The 21579-nt window shown below is 42.9% G+C and overlaps 1 protein-coding gene across 1 annotated transcript in view; it reads right to left on the minus strand.

Annotated features, from left to right (window-relative positions):
• sult6b1 (sulfotransferase family, cytosolic, 6b, member 1) overlaps nt 1–21579 on the minus strand; it is a 28656-nt gene that overhangs the window by 6461 nt on the left and 616 nt on the right. The window contains exons 2-6 of the mRNA XM_041175760.1: nt 18137–18261; nt 12920–13009; nt 10360–10486; nt 4225–4319; nt 380–536 (exon numbers count right to left, since the gene is read on the minus strand). Of these exons, the coding sequence (XP_041031694.1) occupies nt 380–536; nt 4225–4319; nt 10360–10486; nt 12920–13009; nt 18137–18261 (594 nt within the window). The remainder of the gene's footprint in view (nt 1–379; nt 537–4224; nt 4320–10359; nt 10487–12919; nt 13010–18136; nt 18262–21579) is intronic.

The raw sequence follows: 21579 nt of genomic DNA on the forward strand, positions 1-21579 counted from the left end.
GGGGCAAAAACTAGAAGTCACAGATTCAAAATCATTGGGGGAAACATCTGGGGAGGAGATAAGGAGAATATTTTTCACTCAGTTGCTGGGATCTGGAATGCTCTACCTGCAAAGTTGATGGAAGGTGAACCCATAAATAATTTTAAAATGGAGTTTGGACAGTGACTGAGGAGAAGAAATTTACAGAGTTACAGACATAAAGCAGGAGTTTGGGACTGAGCTTGACTGCTCTTTCAAAGAGCCAGCACAGGCAAGATGGGCCAAAAGGCCTCTTCCATGCTGTAAGTTTCTATGATTCTCTGAACAGCAACAACACGTCCCATTTCCTGCCTCTCAACGTGATCAATGCAGACCCTCACAAGGGTTTGATTTCACTTACCTTTTCGAAAGATAACTTTGCCGAATGTGGAGTGAGTCACATGGGAGTTGTCACTCATGGCCTGGAATGTACCTCTCTTCGCAACTAATTGAATATCTTCGTCGCTCAAAGAGAGGTTGAAGAACTCTACAATCTTCCGAATCCCCCCTGCCAAGTTCTTTCAGGGGGAACAAAACCAAAACATCTTAATAAATCTATGAAAAAGGGAAGTGGGCAGAACAAAAAAAGTGGGTAAATTCAGGTGAGCCTGTGCTCCCAGCAACAACAGCACTCAAAGGATCACAAATTAGGGCCATGGTGTGTTAGGCCTCATATGCATTTCAAGAACAATGCAAAGCTGGGAGAGCGAGAGAACTAAATTTCCACAAGAGCTTTTCATATATTCCCAACCAATCTGCGGTTTATTTCTCTCTAATTGTCCTGTTGCAGGAATTCCTTTCCCTGGTTTCATAAAAAGAAAAAAAATGTATAAATGTTGGACACCAAAAGTGATTCAACACCCAGGCTATTTGTAAACTGTGTTGTTGCCACACTGTGAAACATACTGGATGTGAATTACATACCACACTCTTTCCCAATGTCAATAAAAGTTTCAGTGTTACCCAATTTCCTCATAACACAGCAACTGAACCATGTTTAGTGAAGACTGTCTGAATTCTAGCCTTGCAATGCTGAACCCTAAACTAGATGAGGACAGAGAGTGCAGTGACCCTTGCGCCCCAATGAAAAAAATTGCTTAGAATAACTGACAAGCTGATTTTGGCCCACTGTCACACAGATTACTACAAGTCAAGCTACTTCCACCCCACCTATTGTTAGGGCTGACATTAGTGAGCCTTGGAGTGGCTCTTCTACTTATATAAAAAAATTGATAGAGGAGCAGGGGAAGGGGTGGTTACAAAAGGAAATCTCTACTGCACCAGCGAACAGCAAAGCAAATCCCTTTGGAATTCAGTGCTGAATATTCAGCAAGTGCCAGCTTGAGGGTACAGTTATTTGTATAGTGCAGCTTCAGTCTGCCAGCACTCTGGGCCACTTAATCCCATAGCTATCAAAATGGCAACTACTGGCTTGAGAACTGGGGAAAATAACCCAGGTAGGAAGGAGGGGAAATTCCATTTATATCGTATTAAGCATAATTTTTTTTTTTGAAAAGTGGCAGTACTTGTGCTTAATAGTCAAGTAATACTATAAGTGGGATATTTGTAAGGGAAATATTGAGGTAAAGGAGAAGAAGCCATTCAGCACAAATCCTTTCACAGCTTTTGTACTATCCTTCATTATGGACTCCAGCCAAGCCTTTTCATCTCCTGCAAAGGCTGAATGGAATTTTCCCATTCCTGAGGACCTTGCACGTCTGGAGATGTATGAGGCAGACAAAGCATGTGCTGTCTGTTTTCTGTAGCTTGTTTTTCCTCCTGGAACAGGTCGGTAGCTTGAAACCAGAGGCTACAGCTTGAAGGGGCACCACTCCACATCAATCATGACTGACCAGGAGGCTCTCCCACTCTTACCGCCTGCCATAAGTGTACTGGAAAAATTTGCAGGCTGATAATCAGCCTGTTTGGCTGTGTTATGACATACCTTCCGTGGCCATTAAGTCCTGGAGTGGGACTCAAACCCAGAGCTATGACTTAGAGGCAGGGACATAATCCACGGAGCTACAAGACTGCACCTTATCCCTGAAGGATAAGTCTATTTAATTTGATGTTGGTGACAAGAACACAGGAACATTTGATGCGGGGTGGGGGGTGTTGACTAAGGGTGAAATCATTGGTACTGTACACACCTGCACTCAAAGCTGACCACGACTGATCAGATAAGGGCAATTCATTTGCGTCAATTTCTGGAACTCCGGCTGTGTTGCACAATGACTTGTGGTGAGTTTATTTATTTTCTTTTTTACTTAGTTCTGTTGAAGAGTCATACGGACTGGAAACATTAACTGTGTTCCTCTCCGCAGATGCTGCCAGACCTGCTGAGTTTTTCCAGGTATTTTTAGTTTTATTTTGGATTTCCAGCATCCACAGTTTTTTGCTTTTATCTGCATCCTAGGTTATCCTGCCAATTGGGAAAGACAGGGAAAGAAGGGCTTCCTTTTCAACAGCTGCTTTCACAACCTCAGGGCATAATAAAGTGCTTTGCAGATAATTAAGTACCTTTTGAAGTGTAGGCACTGTTTTAATGTGGGAAACACGGCCACCAATTAGCACACAGTAATCTCCCACGAACAGCAATGATCAAATAATTTGTTTTAGTGGTGTTGGTTGAGGGATAAGTATTGACCTGGGCACTGGGAACACCAACAGTGCGTATAAAAACTATGGTTTAAACAGTAGGTCAGAGGCTGGGAATCCTGCAGCAAGTAACTCGCTTCCTGACTTCCCAAAGCCTGTCCACCATCTACAAGGCACTAGTCAGGAGTGTGATGGAATACTCTCCACTTGCCTGGATGAGTGGAGCTCCCATAACACTCAAGAAGCTGGACACCATCCAGGGCAAAGCAGCCTGCTTAACCGGCACCCCATCTGCCACCTTAAACATTCACTCCCTCCACCACCAATGCACAGTGACAGCAGTGAGTAGCATATACAGAGATGCACTGCTGCAACTCACCAAGGCTCCTTCGACAGAACCTTCCAAACCCGTGATTTCCACCAACTAGAAGGACAAGAGCAGCTGATGCATGGGAACACCACCACCTGGAAGTTCTCCTCCATGCCATACACCATCCTTAACTTGAAAATATATCGCTGTTCCTTCACTGTCACTGGGTCAAAATCTTGGAACTCCCTCCCTGACAACACTGGGTGTTCCTGCAACAGATGGACTGCAGTGGTTCAAGAATGTGGCTCATTACCACCTCTTCAAGAGGATTAAGGAATGGGCAATAAATGCTGGGCTAGCCAGCGATGCCCAAATCCTGTGAAATAATAAAAAAAATTCCCTCAGTACTACATCAAGCCACTTCATGGGCTTGTGGCCTTCTGACACAGTGAACTACCACCTAATTCTAGTTAGGTTCTGGTCAATTTCTAGTTAGGGGAGGAACACAAGCAAGGGTGACAATGCATCAGAGGTCATGGATTTTTCCCCCTTTAAAAATGCAGTTGCCCACTCTATTAATAATTGTTCTGACTGCTTTTAAATAAGTTAACTTCAGTTACCTATCTTTTCTCTACTGAAACATATCAATTTACATGTGGCACTCATTTAGATCGTTTGTTTCAACAGCTACCCTTGTAATATACTCCACAATCTTATAACTGTTTGGGTTCCATCTGACATTCCTTCTTTATCCAATCTTCCTGACTTTTCCATCTTCTGCCTTGCTGCTTGAACAACATGAATTATCAGATCAACAATTGTCAATCATTTTTAATCTTGCAAACTTCTATTCACTTCGGGCCAACTCTTCTAGGAAAACAAACCAAACCCCTTTAGTCTTTCTTCAAAAGTTCAATTTCTGATATGGAGGATCAATGCATAATTTTGTGCCTGACACCAGCAGTATTGTGACAAAAGGTTAAGAGGTTCCGCACTCTCTCTATGTGTTGCAATTTAAATGTATCAGTTCAAATTAGTTATGCAAAAGAGAATTTTTACTAGAAATTCTTAGACACATTTACAAAGTTGCTACACAACAAGCATCAGGGTTTCCTCTCAATAATAGGAAATGAAGGTTGGCCAATCTGCTAACTGCCTCCAGTTGTCTAGCTAAAAATCTTTAGTCTTGGCAATAACTCTCTTGTAATTGTCAGTAACCAATAAAAAGCAAGAAACTAGTCCTGCACGTTAATCTGTACAGCATTGGGTTTGTATCGATGTAAAGAATCTCTACTGACCTCTTTCAGCTCTTCATATGTGATAATCATCACATTCTCGTTGTCAATGTATTTTTCCCAGACGAGAGCATAATCAAAGTAGGAGCCCCAGCCAACTGGTTTAAAAATTAGAAAGTAGCATCAAAGAGAGTGAAATATTAATCGAAGGCTCAGTCACACTTATGAGTTTGGGCCACAACTGTGTGATTCTCTCAGGCTTAGTGCCAGGAACCGTTCCTGTAAGTGAGTTCCTCTTGTCAACAAACAGAAGGATAATCTTGTTCACACAATATCTGGTCATGCAGCATCAGCCACTGTTGAATACAACATCCTTGTCAATGCAATTTGCTCCTTGCAAATGGTTCTATTGCATCTTACCAGGATTGTTAATCTATCAGAATATGTGCCTTAGACTAAAAACTGTGAATCAGATTTATTAAAGTAACTAACCAACAGCAATATGTTAAAGTGTAATTGTGTCTAGAATTAGTGATTTAAAAAGTAGTGAAGCCCCATAGCATTGCACTTGGAGAACCATGACAACAGGTAGCCTGCAGGTGAAGTCAGGCTATGGGCCGAGGGATAGCAGACTGAGGCACATAGGGCTGAATGTATGATTTTAAAATAAAATTATGTCTTTCTTTATATTTTTCCAATATAAATTAAAATGGAAACTGCTCATGTAAACATGTCACACAGTAATAACACTCTATCACCAGTGGTGGTGCTGCTCATGTTTACATATCCAGGTTCCATCACAAATGAGGACAGGAATTTAATTCTCACTCGGTTGCGAAATGAGAGGGACTTCCTGAAAAATTACTTACTTATTTACAGATCAGAATGTTTCATAATGAAACATTGAGAAAAAGAAAAAATAAAATTATTCAGACCTGCCCCCTCATGTGACAGTATCACATGAGCTGGGACATGTTTATGAATTTTCATGAAAATTTTTGAATTAATAAACCTCTCATGAAACCTCATCCAGCCCGTGGATAAGGTTTCATGAAAAAATGCGAAGGCCGCCTGGGCTCTTCGCCTGCCCGCCAACCTTAAGGTTGGACAGGCAGCCCTGACAATCACTGTAATTAGTTTATTAATGGCCTTTAACAGGCCTTTGACAGTTCAGCGGCCGCACAGCCGACTCCGATGCATGCCCGACATCATCACGCATCATTTTACGCGTCGGTGTGCGGGGCCCGCCCTCGCACTCCGAACAGAAGATTCTGCCCTTAGATTCCTTTCATCCCCATTGGATGTGTCCAGCTTCCCCTTAAATACATCCGTGCTGTTTGCCTAATCACTCTTTGCAGTGACAAGTTCCACATTCTAACCATTCTCTAGGTAAAGAAGTTTCTCCTGAATTCCCTATTGCATTTTAGCGTGAATGGTGTAAACAGTTGAAAAAGGTTGCTCGTGCAGTTTCACGAGGTTGGATGGGTGGGGGCTGGAGGGTGGTGGGGGTGGGGTGGTGGGGGGGCGGTGGGTGGGGGGGTGTGGTGGTGGGGGGGAGACGGTGGGGAATGTGGTGGGGTGGCGCTGGTGGTGGAAGGGAAGGTCCAGCTATTTTCCCACCCGAGTTAGAATAGGAAACTGGGAGAACTCCTGCAGAATTTCAGTATATCAAGAGGGTTAGTGCTAAAGTCAGAAACAGCAAAACAAGGGCCTAAAGTCAGAGAGAGTCAAAACTAAATGTCACGTCAGGAAGGAGAAGGCAGTAGTCCATCTGATGAAGCTGAACTGGCTGCTTTCTCTGCTGAACACAGTGAGATTGCTGGTAGAATACAAATAGCTACCAAGCAGAGGTGAAGCAGTAGGATATACAATCATGCCGATTAGCTATGGAGAACATATTTCTGCAGTGCCCAGAAACTGTTGGCATAGTTCCTCCTTCCGTCAAATTACCAGCCCTAAGCATGAGGGACACAATCCTGATCCAAGGGGTCCCTGCCCTCCATCTATCAGACTGAGTGAAGCCTGCAGGAAATCCTCTGACTCTTCCAATAAATTCCTGGGGCGGTTGGATCGGTAGCAGCTGGTTTTGCAGGGGTGTGAGCAACGTATGGAGGATGTGGAGGGATGAGTGGAATCCAAATCAGGTGGCAGACTCAGAAATTGTAATCTTCATTTGGCTTGGCCCATGTTAACATCCAGATTTTGTTATATTGTCTGTGTGAGGCCAGCCAGACTAATGGATTTTCAAAAAGGTGCCAGTGTAGGGAGGGCAGATGGGATCCAGGGATTCTTTATAGGGCCTGTTGTTTTGATGCCTCGTTCCCAGCTCTACCTGGGCTCAAGGGTTGTGCTCCCCTTTTGCACTGCATTAAACCAGGGCTCAACTCCAGACTTGATGAGCATTCAATTAAGAGGTCTGGCAGCATCTGCGGAGATGAACACAGTTAACGTTTCGAGTCCGTATGACTCTTCAATAGAACTAAGTAAAAATAGGATTTTTACTTAGTTCTGTTGAAGAGTCATACGGACTTGAAACGTTAACTGTGTTCCTCTCCGCAGATGCTGCCAGACTTGCTGAGTTTTTCCAGGTAGTTTTGTTTTTGTTTTGGATTTCCAGCATCCGCAGTTTTTTGCTTTTAACTCAGAAAAGCTTGTCTGATAGCTAGATGACCCATCCAATGCATTCATAAATTGCCAACCTTGGAAAACTAGTCATTGCTAACCAACAGCTTCAAAGAGCTCATATGGTATATCAAAAAGAAAATCTGAGGTTCAAAACTACCCTGATTATAAGCTTAGTGGCATTGAAAGATACAAAGTTACATGAGCTTCAGAACTGGAGCTGTGGTATGTTGTTCATATTGCAGGGAGAGAACACATAAGCCCAGACAAGTCTGAAGAGAAATACCAATCTTGAATACACACAATATCTCCACTATTTTGGGGAGGGGCCAAGGAATCTGGAGCACTCCGCATGCCCCCAGCAGAACATTTCATTTTGAATGTTTTCCAATATTGTGAAATCTACAATGAACATAATTTTTACATTTTTCTTTTGTTTCAAGCCTATGAAAGGTTCAATCGATTTTAAATCAGATTGATTAGTAGCCCCAGACTGGTTGTCCTGGTGGACTGTCGGCTGATATACAACCTGTAAGCTCGTGACCCAACACATGCCTCTTAATTGAATAAAAGCCAAAAACTGCGGATGCTGGAAATCGAAAACAAAAATAAAAATACCTGGAAAAACTCAACAGGTCTGGCAGCATCTGCAGAGAGGAACACAGGATAATAGGATTTTTACTTAGTTCTATTGAAGAGTCATACGGACTCAAAACGTTAACTGTGTTCCTTTCTGCAGATGCTGCCAGACCTGCTGAGTTTTTCCAGGTATTTTTATTTTTGTTTTGGATTTCCAGCATCCGAAGTTTTTGGCTTTTGTTCAATTAAGAGGCATGTGTTGGGTCACGAGCTTACAGGTTGTATATCAGCCGACAGTCCACCAGGACAACCAGTCTGGGGCTACTAATCAATCTGACTTAAAATCGATTGAACCTTTCATAGGCTTGAAACAAAAGAAAAATGTAAAAATCATGTTCATTGTAGATTTCACAATATTGGAAAACATTCAAAATGAAATGTTCTGCTGGGGGCATGCGGAGTGCTCCAGATTCCTTGGCCCCTCCCCAAAATAGTGGAGATATTGTGTGTATTCAAGATTGGTATTTCTCTTCAGACTTGTCTGGGCTTATGTGTTCTCTCCCTGCAATATGAACAACATACCACAGCTCCAGTTCTGAAGCTCATGTAACTTTGTATCTTTCAATGCCACTAAGCTTATAATCAGGGTAGTTTTGAACCTCAGATTTTCTTTTTGATATACCATATGAGCTCTTTGAAGCTGTTGGTTAGCAATGACTAGTTTTCCAAGGTTGGCAATTTATGGATGCATTGGATGGGTCATCTATCTATCAGACAAGCTTTTCTGAGTTAAAAGCAAAAAACTGTGGATGCTGGAAATCCAAAACAAAAACAAAACTACCTGGAAAAACTCAGCAAGTCTGGCAGCATCTGTGGAGAGGAACACAGTTAACGTTTCAAGTCCGAATGACCCTTCAACAGAACTAAATAAAAATAGAAGAGAGGTGAAATATAAGCTGGTTTAAGGGGGTGGGGGGGTGGTGGGACAAGTAGAGCTGGATAGAGGGCCAGTGATTTTCTGAGTATCTGTCTAGACTGCAAAGGAGGCGTTTAAAACTCCCTGTACACATGAATAACACTCAGGTCCTCGGTGGGCTTGATTGAACTTCTAATATATAGAGTTTACGACATATTGAGGGCAAAGTAAAATAAATATTCTACATAAAGAGGAGCCCAAGGAACTTAGAAGAAGCTTCAAAATGAGACAGAGTTCAAGTTGAGGTTACAACAGACAGCAAGTACAAGGATCAAAAGAATTAATGGGATTTTTACTGTGTCTTTTTTGAGAAGGTTGCCACAGCTCCTCCAATGAGGTTACAGCAGACCAATAGGAGGACACTCTGACATGTCATCTTCTAAAATCGGAGCATGTGATAAAAAAAATTCTGCCTTTGGTTTTTTGCCAATTGAATCTTTAAACATTACTTGGGGAGGGGGGAGATTGGTGGGTAGTGGTTAAGCAGCTGGTGAATTATTTGTCCCCTGAAGCATGAAGCTCAGGAGATTTTAACTCCCAGTCCTTGTTTGTCTGCCTGTTCTCAGGTCCAAAGCTGGCAGAAATGAAGACATTGCCAGTGGGGCAGGGAGTCAGCTAGGGTAGAATCTCCAGTAAAGCTGGTATGGATGGGGAGGGTATGCCAAGATCAGGGCAGGAATGGGGAGAAGCATCCGGATGGGAAGGCCCAAGACTTCCTTGTAAAGCCAGGAGGTGCACTCATGCAGTTAGAGTGCCATCGGGACACAACACTGCTATTTAATATGAGGCTCCCATTTTCCTGTGGTTGTAGGCCTTCATGTAGATGAAGTCAGGCATGTGGGTAGTGATGTTGTCACTGCACTGGAGGCCCAGCCTAATGCTCTAGGGACATGGGTTCAAATCCTATCATGGCAGTTGGTGGAATTTAAATTAAATTAAATTAATTGACCTGGAATATAAAACTAGTTTCAGCAATGGTGACCATGGGGGGTGGGGGGGGGTCCCATTTCACAGGTGCTCAGTGCCCGATTGAGGGACCCAACATCAGGAAGTGGTGGTCAGTTACTGAAAGCCACTCCCCTTCCTTGGCATCTGGCCCTCCCCGCTCCCCTCAGTGACCCCCCTTCCTGCGGCCCCTATCTAGCCCCACTCACCTGTGTCCAGGGATCCAGTGGCGATCCATGGCTGTCCCTTGGAGCACCACTGGCAGAAGCTCCTGGTGGCACTGCTGGGGTCTTAAACCCCAGGGAAGGCCCAACGCTCATCAGTTATTTAAGTTGGTCCCAGGCACGGAAGCAACAGGGAGTTCCTGCCGGTTCTCCAAACAGTGGACAAGACTCCCGTTACCCACATTAAATCCCAGCCAACGTGTGATTGAGTCTCAGACTGTGTTTAGTTCTGGAATTCCCTCCTTAAAGCTCTCCACCTTTTCACCTCATTCTCCTCCTTAAAATCTATTTGTTAACCGAGTCTTTGGTCATCTGCCCTAAGATCTTTTTATGCAGCTCAGAATCCTTGAGCACAAGTGGGGTTGCAGCCAGGCCAGGGATAAAGGGGGTGAGGTTGCAGACAAGTTCTGCTACAGGGGACTCAGACAATGATCTTGATCAGGTTCTATACAGTAGGGCACTGGTGATACTACACCGAGGTGCTGGGCACACTGGCTGGCCTGTCAGACTGCCTCCTGTCATGGTCTTTTGTACTGAAGGTTGCACTAGGACAGAAGAAGTCAGGATGAAGGGGGAAACTTGGATTTCATTGAAAAAAGAAAAGGCAGAAAATAATGTCAATGAACAGACAATGTGCTTCTAATCGCTCAATGTTTTTTCAGAGAGCTTCCCTGGAGTAAAGAGAGCTTTTGTTGCTTTGATAATCAACTGCATACACTTCTGTAGCTTGAAGTCAGCTTTTCAAAGAGTAGGGAGTGTACTGATACGGTATAGCTGCGTGATTAAAATTCAAAAAGAATTATGCAGCTTGATAAAGTTAAACTTAACAGTAATGGTAGCCAAGATGTGTACCTTCTCCAGTCATGTACTTCTTGAAGAACTCATCCCAAGATACAAAGTTGGGTAGTAAAGGGTTATTCTGATGGAAGTGATAATAGGATACTGCATTGTCCTTGGGATTGCGAAACACAACCAGCATCTGTAGAGAGTTGACAAGAGAAATTTGTATTTAATCTGCTTCTGCAGGAATTCTGGGGGGAAACAAACAGAATATCACCACCATCTATTCTGCTTTCACACTAATAACAGGAATCCCTCCAGTGTAGTTCGCAGACCTGATTCCAATCAGCACTCAATTTAACACAAGGTGATAATGTCTTCACTACCAGAAAACAAAACATTCTGTTCTATTCATGGTCTACTGTGCAACCACACTTTTTAAGTAAATGATTTTCCCCCCTCAGTTTCAGGTTTTCAAAACAGCTTGCTCTCATGAACATATTAATGCCATTCTTGATCTAGTCATTAGATTCAACAGCAATTTAGTATGATTCACTCACTGTGTCCACATAGAAATGTCTGACCTATACTCTGCTCTTTCCTAACGACAGCCAAATTTGTGAACTCGTTTGTGAACGTAAACCAGACTTCAACTGGCACTCTACCAGCTGAGGCTTATCGCACTGGGCACTGATCCAGCCTACTATGTACAAAATGTGCTTGCAATGACAAACAACTGTCACTTCTTTTCTTTTCTTTTTGTCTATTTTCTTTCCCAAGTTCCTTGGGCCCAGGTATATTACCACAGGTGCTTGTGACTCTGCAGTACCTTATCAAAGTGACTATCTGGATGGGAGTCCAGATAGAGTGAACACTAGACAATTTGACCCAGAGGTTTGTAAAAGACTGGTTGAATCATAACCATCCCAATCAGTTTCTACTTTGTTCCACACTCACAGATCAATCCCAGGACAGATTAATTATTAAACCACTTTTATACCCAAAGCAGTTCTGTAGTTATAAATACTTTGCTGCTACTGACTAAGCCCAGTCCTATACAGTTTGCATGTAGAGGTCATCATAATCTCATTCCTTTCTGCATGAAGAGGTTTCTTCCGCTTTTTGTTTTAAATTTCTTGCATTTGATCTTGTATCCTTTCCCTTGATCTTGGTCACTTAACATGGAAACATTCTGTTTCTACCTGCCTTGCTTCATCATTTGACTAATTTAAACACAGCACCATAACGTACATTGTTCCAAAGACAAACTGTTCTTTTTTCAAGATTTTCTTTACATATGAATTTCGTAATACCACATATAATAATCTGTATTGTACCTCTCTGAGGCCTCAACGTTTTTTCTATAATGTGGCTTCCAAACCTGCATACACAAGACTGCAAGAGTATACTCACATAAACCTGTACCCTAAGATCCCTCTGGCAACTTTTAACAGCACTTGCTATTCAGAGTACCAGTAGTGACATTATTTAGGTGAACAGAATAGTCTCAAAATTAAAACTTATGGAGCATCACTACAAAATTTCCATTAACTCCTACTCTGTTTTCTGTTTGCTAACTAATTTTTAATACGGTTGCCTATCCTTCCTCTAACTCCATACGCCTTAATCTTCCTTAGTAATTTCCCAAATGGTACCTTGTCAAAAGTTTTTCCAAAAGTTATGTACGCTGTATCCATTGTATTTCCCCAGCTATCATGTCTGTTTTCTCCACTACTAACAGGTTTGTCAGGCACAAGTGTACCTTTTGAAATATGTGCTTCCTACTTCTAATTATTGTCTCTCTGTTGCAATAAATGTCGTCTGCATCCTCTCTGGCTGATTAGTTTTCCTACAAATATTTGGCCACCTGACCTTTGATTACCAAGGTTAGTTTATCCTCCTTTTTAAAAATGAAGTGTTACAATGGCTAATTTCCACTCCTCAGGCAGTAATCCACATTCAAGAGCCTTGAAGTATAGTTCTTAAGCACCCTGTAATTTCAGGATCTTCAGGTTGTGCAGTCCTGATGTTTATAACGGGCACCATGATGCCAACACAATTTTCCTGGGCTGACCGGTTTCATTTGAGGACAGCAGGGCTTAATGACAGGCATTTGCATTTTAATGAAGTGTGAACACCTTCTTGAACTGCCTGAGAAGTGTTTAATACAGTGTAAGCATTATAATTGACACCCATGGTAATAACAAATGGTTAGAGCCACTTGCCCAGTCGGTTCAGGATAGCTGGGGCAGGGGAATTGGTGGGGACTGCATATTCCATCTAGTCCTGATGCTTTAGTGCTTTTTTTGATTAACAAACATGTAAAAATGTTCTTTTTGTCCATTGTAATGGCCCTCTTCTCACTCTCAATCACATCAAGGTTTATCTCCTTCATCCCTTTCGTACTCTTATTTTTCATACAATGCTTAAAATCTGAAATTGTTGACAGCGAAAATAAATTGTCTGAAACCCTGCAATTTGACATCCAGTTCTTTTTCTTTCCATTTGTGTTTCTGTGGTCTTAGTTTTCAGATGTTGGCCACACAGGATCATGATCCAGTTTCGGTTGGGCGACTAAAATTTTTGTCAGGTCTCACAGTATTCTGCATTGCCATTTGATGTGTAATCTTACCTTTGTTTTCTGCTCAAATATAGATGGTGGTAGATTGTCGTAATGAGTATGCGTGCCATAAACCCGGGGGGATGGGTCACTTTTCATCAGCTTAAATGAATAACCAAATAGATATGTGTTACAAATGGCAGACCAGTAAGGGTAACTGCACGAGAGTGAAAGCAGAGATCAGTCCACATTTACAAAATAATTTTATTCTAACGTCTCACCAAATACATTCTGTCAAAAGGTGACCCACCCAAAACAATAATTCAGTTACTATCTCAACAGATAGGTTAGAGGTTAGGGATCCTGTGGCGAGTAGCTCATCTCCTGACTCCCCAAAGCCCGTCCACCATCTACAAGGCACAAGTCAGGAGTGTGATGGAATACTCTCCATTTACCTGGATGAGTGCAGCTCCAGCAACACTCAAGAAGCTCAACCCCATCCAGAAAAAAGCAGCCTGCTTCATTGGCACCCCATCTACAAACATTCACGCCCTCCACCAACAATGCACAGTGACAGCAGGGTGTATCACCTACAAGATGCACTGCAGGAACTCACCAAGGCTCCTTAGGCAGCACCTCCCAAACCCACAACCACTACCATCTAGAAGAGCAAGGGCAACAGACACATGGGAACACCACCAACTGCAAGTTCCGCACCGCCCCCCACCGCCCCCCCCGCCCCGGCCAAGCCACTCACCAACCTGACTTGGAAATATTCCTTCTCTATCTCTGGGTCAAAGTCTAACAGCACCATGGGTGTATCTACACCACATGGGCTGCAGCGGTTCAAGAAGGTAGCTCACCACCACATTCTCAAGGGCAATTAGGGATGGGCAATAAATGATGGCCTAGCCAGCAACGCCCACATCCTATGAACAAATGAAAATTTACATCAACTTCGTTGGAGAGTGAACAAAGGAACATTCCAATTGAACAATAATTGTGGCATTAGCACTTGATACCTTGACCAGTTCGGGTAAAGCATAGGCATATGACCAAACTCCCTCTGCAGTGCCATTACAACATGCTTTCAATGAGCTTTGGGGTAACAACTGGCATTCATTTGTCCCAGTGTGGAACTTTTTATTCCCAAAGAAACTCGTTGTTCCTACTTTTGAGGTCCACCACCAGAATCAAGTCCTCTCCAATTCAGGCTGTTAGCTCAGAAGTGACAACCATATGATTGAAGGATCAGAAAGAGGGCAGGATTAAGGTCCCGGCTACACTATTTAGGCCATGAGCACATGGACTGTGGAACTTAGCAAGTGCTGTGCAAAAGATGCTTGAGGTTGGAATTCGAATACATTATTGGGACAGGGTACAAGGAATTTAGGTAAGGAAAGCACAAGACTGGAAAAGACACTGCAGTCCATCTGGGAGATCCCACTTCATCACAAATATCTATCCAATCTTTCCTTAAACGTTTCCACACTACCTGCTTTCCTGGGAAATTCATTACACAAATTTGCCACCATCCCCATCCTGGTCTCCCACGCACCCATGCTTCTGTTCGAAAAAATAACCTAAATTATGTGCACTTCACTTTAAGGCAGCAAAGTAATGCCTCCAGAATCTGTGCTGAAGTCTTTACAATGAGCACTCTTTAGATCACAATTGGCAGTATCATTGTCTAATTCTGATCATCACAAACAACATGAATTAAAGAGCGCCCTTGGTAAAACATGCAGGAGTTTGAGAAAAACTAATGGGAGCTTCAGTTCTACAGTCTTCACACAGATGGTGAAGAGGAATCTCATCACAGTGCATAAAATATTAAGTTGCACACAAATAGTGGAGTCTAAAATATTATTTCAAATTAAGCCAGGATAGGGTCAAAAGGCATAAATGAATATGGAGGTAAATTTAAGAAATTTTAAGACAAAAATCTTTTACTCAATTGAGAAGAAAACAAACAACATTCAAACCCAGCCTGATGTAACAAGCTCATACATGAGAAGTAATAGCTTTTATGAGCTGAATGGCCGTGGCTCAATTCCTCAGGCGAAATCTTGTGCTCTGGCAAGTGGCAAGCTTGGAGGTAGGAAGGGCAGGAGGAAAGGTCATGTACTCAGGCAGGATGGTGGCATACCTGAACACTGTGGCCTTCCTGCCTCTGCCCGAATTAGGTTCTGGACTGGAAGGCTCCTGGTTGACCTTCCCATCCCACTGCCAAGTGAGGACCTTAGTGGTCAATTAAGACGCCGCTGGGATTAACCTAGCTGCAGGCAGGCCTGCTACTATGCAGCATGCATGGCAGTTACAACAGCGCGGCCAGGTTCTCAGCTCCCGATTGTGGGGGGGTGTCCCTCGGTCAAAGATTCTCAGTGCCTGATCAAGGGATTCGACGTCAAGAAGGGGTAGTAGACACTGAGAGCCATCTCCCTCCCCTTGTTTCTGACCTCCCTACACCCCTCTCCCCACAACCCACGCTTCGCAAACTCCTCCTCCCACATTACTTACCTGCAGCTTAGGTCACTCTAATCCTGGGACTCCGGGGGTGTTCTTTCGGCAGCAACTATGGCCTCCTCAAGATGTGACTGAGCACAAGGGCTGCTGGTGGCATACCTGATTGGCCAGCAGCTCTTGCTCAGTGGGAATTCCGCCTGAAGTCTTGATTCCAGGGGAAGGCTCGCCATTGGCCTCGCCATAACCTGATAAGCTTTTGGTTTGGCTGCACTTCCCTGGCTCTCTAGCCGCCAAGCGAGACCCCGGGCGCCTCAACAAGATTCCACCCCCCTCCATGTAAAACATGGTAACTTAAAAAGATCCTAGCGGAGCATTCACAAACATCTTTGTAGAAATTTCTAAAGGTCATTGACTTTTCCTCATATAGCTCAGAATTTACTATGTGCGAAAGGTCTCACAAAATGTGAACCATATGTTTAGTCAGAGTAGATCAGTGCAAGGATCTGCCTCACCTTAACATTGACAGGTTATTTCAGTCTTCAGTATTTCAGTCAGTAACTTGGTTTGCAAGAAAGAGGATTTTGTAATAAATACAAGTTTGAATTATTAGCTTGCTATTCGGATAGATGCCTGGTTTGAGAAAACAGGCTCAACCTTCTCTTTTTAAAAAAAAAATTAACATTTTAACATCTCTTGCTTGAGCAGAAGCTGTAACAGCCTGTGGATCGCAGCCTAACAAGTTATAGTGACTTTTGCCATTGTTAATATTGCTAGTTACTGTTTGACCACCCTCACCTTTGTATACAGGTCATACCACGGTGCAGCCTATCTCAAATGGATGTCAAGTTCAAGATAACAAGAGCAAGACTTCCATTTATATGGGGCCTTAACTTTACAGCGAATTAAGTACTTTTTGAAATATAGTCACTGTTGTAAAGTAGGAAAGTACTCAATATAAGTAGGTTATCCTATTTAAGTGAAAACAATTTGGTGTCAGCGGTAATCCTTAGAAACGGCTTCTTTAGAGTCAGCAACATGCTAAGATACACAAATTAAGGATCAAGAGTGCTCTGAAACAGCATAATGAAAAATACCAAGGACAATTTGAGGGAATGATGTTATGAAAACAACATCAACAACCTTCTCCTACATGGTCATTTTTACAAATTAGTGCTCCTGAGACAAAGCTTTGAGATGAGGGTTTATATTAGGGTAACTGGGGCACAGAGAGCAGCATGAAGGAAGCACACACTGCGAATGCAAATGAGGCAGTACTTGAGTTCATGATCTGGCGATGAGCAGGTTGCACAAAAGAAGCACAATGGATGTCACCTTCCTGGTTTTAGTAATAGGTAATACTTTCATTCAAGTCCACAAGCCAGTGTGTAAACCTGATAAAACCAAAATACTGCAGATGCTGGAAATCTGAAACAAAAACAGAAAATGCTGGAAAAACTCAGCAGGTCTAGCAGCATCTGTGGAGAGAGAAATAGAGTTAACGTTTAGAGTCCATATGACCCTCCTTCAGAGCCTGATGATATAGTCGGACAAAACTATGTACAAGGGAGTTATTTAACAGCTTAGAAAAACTGGATGGCTTTCAGTAACATGTAGGACACAGTACATGAGTAAATTGAGACATGACATGTGGTAAGTTTGGAAGAAACAGTTGACTAATTGATTGATTAGATTGCCCTGATAATTCCATTATCATTGTATCATCAGGGTGAGGAAAGGTGAGCTTTGTTCCTTTTTCCATCTAGCAATTCTCTTGTTATAATTTACAGGGCACGTTTCTTCGGTAATTCTTTTTGTTAACTCCTCTTCCCTCTTCCTCAACTGAAGGAAATGGCTCCCGACTGCACTATATTTCATGGGAACTAGGCACCTTCATGGGCATTCTTCACATGCGAGCCAAGACAATGAGGGAGATGGGAAAGATAAACCACAGCCACATGCAACCCTGCCTCATCAGATAGACATGCACAGATATAAAGTGCATTTGCATTGAGTTTGGCCATGGTTGAGATTATGCAATTTATGCAAATCAGCAGTAAACCATGGAATTGTATCACTAACACATGGTTATGGTAGCATAGTGGTTATGTTACCGGACTAATAGTCTGCCGGCAATGGTTCCCATCCCACCAATTGTAGCTGGGGGAATTTATATTCAGTTCACCAAATAAATCTCGAATTCAAAAGCTAGTAACAGTAATAATAACTAAATAACTACCAAATTGGCATAAAGACCCACCTGGTTCAGCAATGCCCATTAGGGAAGGGAATCTGCCATCTGTACCCTGTCTGATCTACATGTGACTCCAGCCCCTCAGCTATGTGGTTAACTCTGAAATGGCCTAGCAAGTCTCCCAGTTGTTAAGAAGGTGGCTCACACCAGTGTCTGAAGAGTAATTAGGGATATGCAGTTAATGCTGCCCTTGCTGGTGATACCCCCACCCATCCCATGAATGAGCTCCATTCCTAAATTTATGGTGATCTAATCTATAACGTTGTGGATGCAATATTAAAATATAGGAGTTGCTAGGTGACAGTTACATTCCTGTGTTTCCAGGTGGGCAAAGAGTCATCCATTGGCCCCATCTTCCTGTTTGGGCGGATGCAAAAGATCCCTTGGCATTACTTTGAAGAAGCACAGAGAAGTTATCACTGGTGTCCTGGCCAATATCACATAGCTGTTTGTGGGAGTTTGCTATATGCAAATTGGCTGCTGTGTTTCCTACATTACAGGCATCTGGTGGTTGTGAAAAGCAAGCTTTTCTTTTCTTTAAAAGACTCAAGCACAATTTCTCATCCACATACCTCAAGTCTCTCAGAATTTTCAAATTCAAGCAACTTGACTTTACTAGGGCCAGCCTTCCAGTCTTTAGATTCATTTTGACTAGCAGAGGCAATATCGCCAAGTAACTGATTCACCCAATTAAATCCTGTAGAACACAGTGAAAAGGTTAATATAAACTGGACATATGTCATCAGTGTAAGCAGAAACTTGCTGCAGGAACAGAACTTTCCCCGAGGCAGAACACTAACCATGCACACACAGACACACGCGCACATGCAATTAGGAACATAGCAAGAGGAGACTATTCAGCCCATCAAGCCTGCTCAGCCATTCAATATAATCATAGCTGATCACCCACTTCAATGCCTTTTTCCCACACTATCCCCCATATTCCTTTACATTGACAGATTTCTAAATGCCAATCTCTACTTTAAGCATACTCAATGACTGAACTTCTACAGCCCTCTGGGACAGAGAATTCCAAAGATTCATAACCATCTGAGTAAAAAAAATTCTCCTCATCTCTATCCTAAATGGCTTCCCCCTTATTTTGAAATTGTGTCCCCTGGTTCTAGGCTCCCCAACCAGGGGAAACATCTTACCTGCATCTACCTTGTCTATCCTTTTAAGTATTTTGTAAGTTTCAATACAGAGAATACAGGCCCAGTTTCCCCAGTCTTTCTTCATAAATCAGTCCCATCATCCCTGGAACAAGTCTGGTGAACCTTTGTTGCACCCTCTCTTTGGTAATAATATCCTTCTTAAGGTAAGGGGACCAAAACTGCACACAGTAGTCCAGGTGCGATCTAACAAAGGTTCTATACAATTGAGCAAGACTTCGCTACTCCTGTACTCAAATCCTCTTGCGATAAAGGATTCACAGCCAGCACTCTAGTCTGCCAGTTGCTGGGGCTGCCTGGAGCAGGGCTTAAACTCAACCCTTCCAACTCCAAATGCTACCACTGAACCAATGTTCACTCCATCGTAAACAAGTGCCCCACGCATTGGATGTTAATGCAATGTAAAAAGCATTCAGGATAATCCTACCACTAAACCTCACTTCTGCTACAGTGTCAAGGAACAATAAATTTTTTAAATAACTTATTAACCTTTAAAGTACTAGCAGATGTTGCATTTGTTGTGTTGGCCATTTGGTGCAAATAGTTCTTTAAGTGCCCTGAACACTACGATTGATCTGCCATGTTTAAGTTATAGATTCCAGTTACATCAGCAACAATCTACACAATAAAAATCAATTCTTCCAAAGGGCTTGGCATTAATTTTGGGCAGGCAATTTGTATCATATTTCTGCTTTTAGTTTCACAGATATGACAGCACTTTTTTTCAAGCACTGCATAGGAGAATGCCAAATTCCAGGATCCCTGGAATTTCTGATTCAGTTGGGGTGGAACTACTGGAGCAAGTGAAAGGCTGGGGTGAGGAGTCTGCTATTATATAACTAATGATGGATAGATACCCAGGCAAACAAAGTCAGAGAGAGGTTGCAAAGCCTACAGAGTTGCAACCAGGATACAGCTCCAATGTAGAAAGCAAATAGTCACTTGATCAGGACACTGAAGGGTTCAATTTTAATCTTCCTGTGTTTTTTGCTGAATGAAGCCTTGAAACACTATACTTTCTTCAAAGCACTGTTAATCCATCCCTCTGCTAACCCCCATTACACATGCTCTTCCTCCAAATCACAATGCAACTCTGCATCACAGCTGTACTTATAATCACAACTCAACATCTGTTTCTTGTTTCAGAGTTGGCACAAACATTCTAATGGTCTCAGGTTACAACGTGGGCTGCATTTCACTGTTCTGACAATTTTCACACTTTTGTTGCACACAACCACCAACCCTTCATGCTCACACTCTACACAATCATGTATCATAACCCATTCATGGGCTGCTCACCAACTCACTCCCACTCTTCCTGCAGAAGAATATGGCACATAACACAAAGGCGAGGAATAGTACCAAAGGAGCTCCATCAACCATCCAGGCCCTTACTCCAATGGGGGACATTGTCATTGAGATAGCTGGACACAGGGGGGATTGTGTGGGTCAGAGGTGTGAAGGTCGGTGATCACATATGGCAGGGAGTCAGGTTTTGCTATTTCCAAATATCCATATGTGTGGCTATTTCTGTCCCCTCAAATAATCATGCATGCAGATAGCACAGGAACTTGGTGCTACATTGCATCACTGCTCAGGCTTGATAGGCTGATTAGCCCACTCCTGCTCCTATTTCTTATGATCTGCTAGTGCTCACCCTTCACATGAGGCGCAGCAGCTTTTCTCTCTCAGACCCTTTATTGAAGGGTGGAAGGATTAGCCATTTTTCGACATTAAAATTGTTATATGAATACATGTCTTTTGGTTGATACTAGGAATGTTGCTCATAATTTTTATTGAATGGGGCGGGGAGGGGGCTGGAGTTGAATTATTTCAGCTAAAGCACTCATCAGTTAGCTACTGCCCAGTTCTCTGGGTGCAGGTTGAGGCTGATATCCCACCTCCAGATTATCATCAGGGTCTTCCTCATCAAGTGACAGGTCTTCACCTTGTCCCTTGTTCTCCGCTTTGCAGATCAAAATTGTTCACAATGTAACAGACCACCACGATCAAAGACACTCTCATTGGGTGGTGTTGGAGAAAGCCATGCAATTGATCCAGGCTTTTGACAATCTTTCAAACCCACGATCTCTACCAGTTAGTAGAACAAGGGCAGCAGGTGCATGGGGACACCAGGGCCTGCAAATTCCCCTCCAAGTCACACAACATCCTGACTTGGAACGATATCACCGTTCCTTCACTGTCACTGTGCCAAAAATCCTGAAACTCCCCTTCCTACCAGCACTGTGGGTGTACCCACACAACATGGACTGCAGTGATTTGAGAAGGCAGCTCACCACCACTTTCTCAAAGGGCAATTAAGGAAGGGTAATAAATGCTGGCATTGCCAGCGATGCCCACATAGCTGAAAAGAATAAAAAAAGCAGCAGATGCTTGAACATAATGGCTCTGGTGTACACATAACTCAAGCTGTATTGCTCTTCAGTCAGTGTAGGCTTTGGAATGATGTCATGAATATAGCGCTTGTGCTCAAGTTGCTAAACTTGCTGTGCTGGGTTTAAGGGCATTGAAGGCAGGGGATGGGAGAGGAATGTTGCCTAACTCGCTCGCTCCAACATTTTCACGAGTCGCCCCTGGAACGCCAGCCGCTGCTACCTCGCCGTCTAGCCGTGGAAACGCTCCCACCTTCAACAAAGAATTGCTGAAAGCTTCTCCCTTTTTATAGTGAGGCTCCACTCAAGAAGATGGAGATAAACCGTTTTATAATGTTGCATAGACGAGGAATTATTCGAGACTGCCCGCCTTAATGTGAAAAATGTAGCAACACTAAACGTGCAGCGTCAGTTACAGCTTTCAAATTAAAACATAAGCAGCTACAAAAG

Source organism: Carcharodon carcharias, chromosome 2 (assembly GCF_017639515.1).
Source record: "Carcharodon carcharias isolate sCarCar2 chromosome 2, sCarCar2.pri, whole genome shotgun sequence".
NCBI classification, from domain to species: domain Eukaryota; kingdom Metazoa; phylum Chordata; class Chondrichthyes; order Lamniformes; family Lamnidae; genus Carcharodon; species Carcharodon carcharias.